This window comes from Carcharodon carcharias, unplaced genomic scaffold (assembly GCF_017639515.1).
Source record: "Carcharodon carcharias isolate sCarCar2 unplaced genomic scaffold, sCarCar2.pri U03, whole genome shotgun sequence".
Taxonomy (NCBI): Eukaryota; Metazoa; Chordata; class Chondrichthyes; order Lamniformes; family Lamnidae; genus Carcharodon; species Carcharodon carcharias.
Window position 1 is genome coordinate 352345 of NW_024470890.1, and position 5000 is coordinate 357344.

Consider the following 5000-nt stretch of genomic DNA (forward strand, 5'->3'; position numbering starts at 1 on the left):
GTTAGAAGTGAACGAGGTGATGACAGGGTTTATTAAGCTAGACATGGCGGCTGTCCCATTAGCTGATCGTACAAGGACTGGGGAACACAGAGTTTTCATTTCAGGCAAGAGATGCAGAAGGAATGTGGGCAAGAAGTGTTTTAACGCAGCGAGAGGTGATGTTCTGGAACCCCACGCGGTGGTGGAAGTGGAGACGATGAATGATGTCAAAAGGAAAATGGATGAGAACTTGAGGGGATACAGGGATAAATGGGGGTCTGGGACTGACTGGATTGCTGTCCAGAGGGCCAGCATGGACTTGATGGGCTGAATGGTCTACTTTTTTTTTATTTTTTTTCATGGGTTGTGGGCATTGTCCACAAGGCCAGCATTTGTTACCCATCTCTAATTGCCCTTGAACTGAGTGGCTCTGCTCGGCCATTTCAGAGGGCAGTTAAGAGTCAACCACAAAAAGGTGTGTCTGGAGTCACATGCTGGCCAGACTGGGTAAGAATGGCAGATTTCCTTTCCTAAAGGACATTAGTGAACCAGATGGGTTTTTTCAACAATTGATGATAGTTTCATGGTCACCATTCCTGGCACTAGCTTTCAACTCCAGATTTATTGATTGAATTGAACTTCCACCAGCTGCTGTGGTGGGATTTGAATGTGTATTCTGAGCCACAAATGACACTATGAGAGTCCGAGACAGAGATTGACAAAAAGAAAAATACCTGGAAAAACTCAGCAGGTCTGACAGCATCTGCGGAGAGGAACTCAGTTAACGTTTCAGGTCTGAATGACCCTACAACAGAACTAAGGAAATAGAGAAATGAGGTGAAATATCAGCTGGTTGAGGGGGCTGGGACAGCTAGAGCTGGATAGTGGGGCAGTGATTGGTGGAGGCAAAGAAGAGATTGCCAAAAACGTCATAGACAAAAGGGGTGTTGACGGTGGTGATATTATCTATGGAATGTGCTAATAGGGACATTAAGGATAGCAGGTAGGACAAGCTAGTGGCAGATGGCCCTGGTGGGGTTGGGGTGGGGGGAAAGGGATCGAAAGGGGCTAAAAGGTGGAGATAAAACAATAGATCGAAATAAATTTAAAAATAGGTGGGAAAAGACAAATGTATATTTTTTTTTAAAAATTCTGAATTATTGGAAAGATGGGGATTGGAAAAGGGGTGGGAATGGAGGAGAGAGTTCATCATCTGAAATTGTTGAACTCAATATTAAGTCCGGAAGACTATAAAGTGCCTAGTTGGAAGATGAGTTGCTGTTCCTCCAGTTTGCGTTGGGCTTCACTGGAACAATGCAGCAGGCCAAGGACAGACATGTGGGCAAGAGACCAGGGTGGAGTGTTGAAATGGCAGGGGACAGGGAGGTCTGGGTCATTCTTGCGGACTGACCAAAGGTGTTCTGCAAAGCGGTCATCCAGTCTGTGTTTGGTCTCTCCAATGTAGAGGAGACCGCATTGGGAGCAGTGAATGCAGTAGACTAAATTGAGGGAAGTGCAAGTGAAGCACTGCTTCACTTGAAAGGAGTGTTTGGGGCCTTGGATGGTGAGGAGAGGGGAAGTAAAGGGGTAGGTATTGCACCTTCTGCAATTGCATGGGAAGGTGCCGTGGGAGGGAGATGAGGTGTAGGTTGTAATGGAGGAGTGGACCAGGGCGTCCCAGAGGGAATGATCCCTATGGAATGGTGCCGGGGGGGGGAAGGGAAGATGTGTTTGGTGGTAGCATCATGCTGGAGTTGGCGGAACTGGCGGAGGATGATCCTTTGAATGCGGAGGCTTGTGGGGTGATAAGTGAGGACAAGGGGGACCCTATCATGTTTCTGGAAGGGAGGAGAAGGCGTGAGGGCGGATGCACGGGAGATGGGCCAGACACGGTTGAGGGCCCTGTCAACGACCGTGGGTGGAAAACTTCAGTTAAGGAAGAAGGAGGACATGTCAGAGGAACTGTTTTTGAAGGTAGCATCATCAGAATAGATGTGACGGAGGCGAAGGAACTGAGAGAATGGGATCGAGTTCTTACGGGAAGCGGCGTGTGAGGAGCTGTAGTCAAGATAGCTGTGGGAGTCGGTAGGCTTGTAATGGATATTGGTGGACAGTCTGTCACCAGAGATTGAGACAGAGAGGTCAAGGAAGGGAAGGGAAGTGTCAGAGATGGACCATGTGAAAATGATGGAGGGGTGGAGATTGGAAGCAAAATTAATAAATTTTTCCAGGTCCCGACGAGAGCATGAAGCAGCACCGAAGTAATCATCGATGTACCGGAGAAAGAGTTGTGGGAGGGGGCCGGAGTAGGACTGCAACAAGGAATGTTCCACATACCCCATAAAGAGACAGGCATAGCTGGGGCCCATGCGGGTACCCATAGCCACACCTTTTATTTGGAGGAAGTGAGAGGAGTTAAAGGAGAAATTGTTTAGTGAGAGAACAAGTTCAGCCAGACGGAGGAGAGTAGTGGTAGATGGGGATGGGGAAAGAGAGTGAGAGACAGTGTGACACTGAGAAAGAGAGAGAGGCAGAGAGAGATAGCAAGCCTGAGAGACAGAGAGAGAGCGAGAAACAGAGAGAGATTCAGAGGCAGAGACAGTGAGAGCGAGAAATAGAGATAGAGAGAGGAAAAGAGAGTCAGTGAAAGAGACAGGCAGAGACAGTAAGAGAGAGAAACAGAGAGAGGGAAAGAGAGAGTCAGTGAGAAAGACGGAGGTAGAGTGAGAAAGAGAAATAGAGAGACAGCAGGAGAGAGAGACATGGACAGAGGGAGAGAGAGAGGGAGAGGGATTGTGGGTGGTATCTTAGAGGAGTTGGAGATTGATTGGGGAGAGAGGTGTTAAAGCCGACATGAACAGTGAATTGATCTTACCAGCCAGCAGCAGAAGCAGGAGGTCTGACTGAGGACCCCTTGTGCATCATTGGAACCGAAGATATGGTCAATGCAGATGTCACAGCTCTGCTGTCCTGCCCAGGCCCAGTATGGGAGGTAGAAATCCTGCTCTCCAGTCAGGTTTCCCATCTCCCTCTCAAAGGACAGGAGGTAGACACGGTGCCAACAGGGGAAGGCAGGTCCCCGGTGGGCGTAGCTACTCAGCTGGCCATCCCCCTGGGGCTTGGCACAGAGATAGTGTGCCCAGGCCAAGATGTCGTCGAGCCTGGCATCACGGACATGGAGCGGCGAGCCGGGCTCAGGACTGGAGCTTGTATAGATGACGTATCGGGAGCTGACTGTGCGCTTGGCCAGCAGGAGGCGGTCCAGGAAGAGGTCCCGCTCAGACACTGACATCTGCCGCAGATCCCGCCTCTCCACCGGGCGCCGCCGCTGGCATTGTGAGCCCACCCGGCCGGGGGCACACTCCCCACAGTCCACACCGCCACATCCCCGTTGGCACGCGCACAGCCAGCTGAAGGAGTAGGACGGCCAGCCTAGGCGGAAATCGGTGCCGCGCCCCTCACCCACCTGCCCACCTGACCAGGGTGACGGCAGTGCCAGCTCCTGGCAGTAATCCCGGCCTGAGGCACTCCCACAGGGTGAGCCATCGCCCCACCAGTGTGGGCAGCACATGCCATTTGCTATGTGCCAATCACTGGCGCAAGTGCGAGGGACCTGCCCCTGGGTGCTTGCCAAGACGGCCAATACCAGCAGTAGCTGGCAGCAGCAGGCACAAGGTTTGGACATTGTTTGCAACCAGACTGACTCCCACATGGCTCCTTATTGGCAGTGATGGGTTCCTGCGATGCTCAAACTAATGAGACTCCGGTGGCGCTGACGATCGACAATTCTTCCCAGCTCCGCATCCGGCTGTAAGGTCCTGCCTGGCTGCTGTAGAATCTGATCCTGCGGACGACCCCCCGCTCTGGCCTCCGTTGCACCGTTACCCAGTACTCAGCTGGTTGACTGACGTGTACCTCGCCCCTGTGAGGATAAGCAGAACAGCAGGTTAGAGGTCAACCAAAAAGAGAGTCTGAGGGGGAATTTGATGGGGAATGCAGACAGAGACACAGTTACACGCCAGAGGCACACACACACTCTCTCACACACAGGCAAATACAGACATAGGAACATAGGAGACAGGAGCAGGAGTCGGCCATTTGGCCCTTCGAACCCACTCCACCATTTAATTAGATCATGGCTGATCTTCTCCCTCACGCCATTTTCTTACCCTATCCCTATACTGCTTGATATCTTTCATCTGTGGAAATCTGTCAATCTCAATCTCATATTCAATGACTGAGCCTCCACAGCCCTCTGGGGTAGAGAATTCCAAACATTCACAACCCTCTGAGTGAAGACATTCCTCCTCAAGTCAGTCCTGAATGGCCTGCCCCTTATCCTGAGACTGTGATCCCTGGTTCTAGACCCCCCAGCCAGGGGATACATCATTCCTGCATCTATCCTGTCCAGCCTTGTAAGAATTTGGTATCTTTCAATAAGATCGCCTCTCATTCTTTGAAACTCTAGTGAATACAGCCCCAGTCTCCTCAGTCTCTCCTCATAGGACAATGCCGCCATCCCAGGGATCAGTCTGGTGAACCTTCACTGCACTCCCTCTATGGGAAGTATCTCCTTCCTTTGATAGGGAGACCAAAACACAATACTCCAGGTGCGATCTCACCAAGGTTTTTAAGCAATCGCCCCCCCCGGCACCTTCTCCCATTGTCCCCATGAACGGTTTGACACCTGGTGAAGGGGGAAGCGATGTACATAAATAACGAGTGAGATAGAGAAACAAGTGTTGGAAGAAGAGGGGAGGGGGGAGTGGAACATGCTGAATCTGTAATGTGGCGTTCAACTGATCCTATTAACTTTTAAGGACCGGCAAGAAGTTTGTTTGCGGTAACTGAAGTTTAAGTGATCTTTAACTCCTCAGGTCTGGATACCTTGGTTCCAAGCCTCTGACGTGATTAATGTGGTGTAACTGTGCTGTTGTTAAAGGAAGTGAACGGATGAAAACCTGCAAGATGGGGCAGTCGGTAAGATGAAATATTAAATTGATAAGGTTAAAGTCATTGTT

At 50.7% G+C, this 5000-nt stretch overlaps 1 protein-coding gene across 1 annotated transcript in view; it reads right to left on the reverse strand.

The window, feature by feature from the left end:
* Window positions 1-3664, reverse strand: part of LOC121275114 (tyrosinase-like) — an 11578-nt gene extending 7914 nt beyond the window's left edge. Inside the window, exon 1 of the mRNA XM_041182529.1 lies at window positions 2855-3664. Within this exon, the coding sequence (XP_041038463.1) occupies window positions 2855-3664 (810 nt within the window). The remainder of the gene's footprint in view (window positions 1-2854) is intronic.
* Window positions 3665-5000: the final 1336 nt, after the last annotated feature.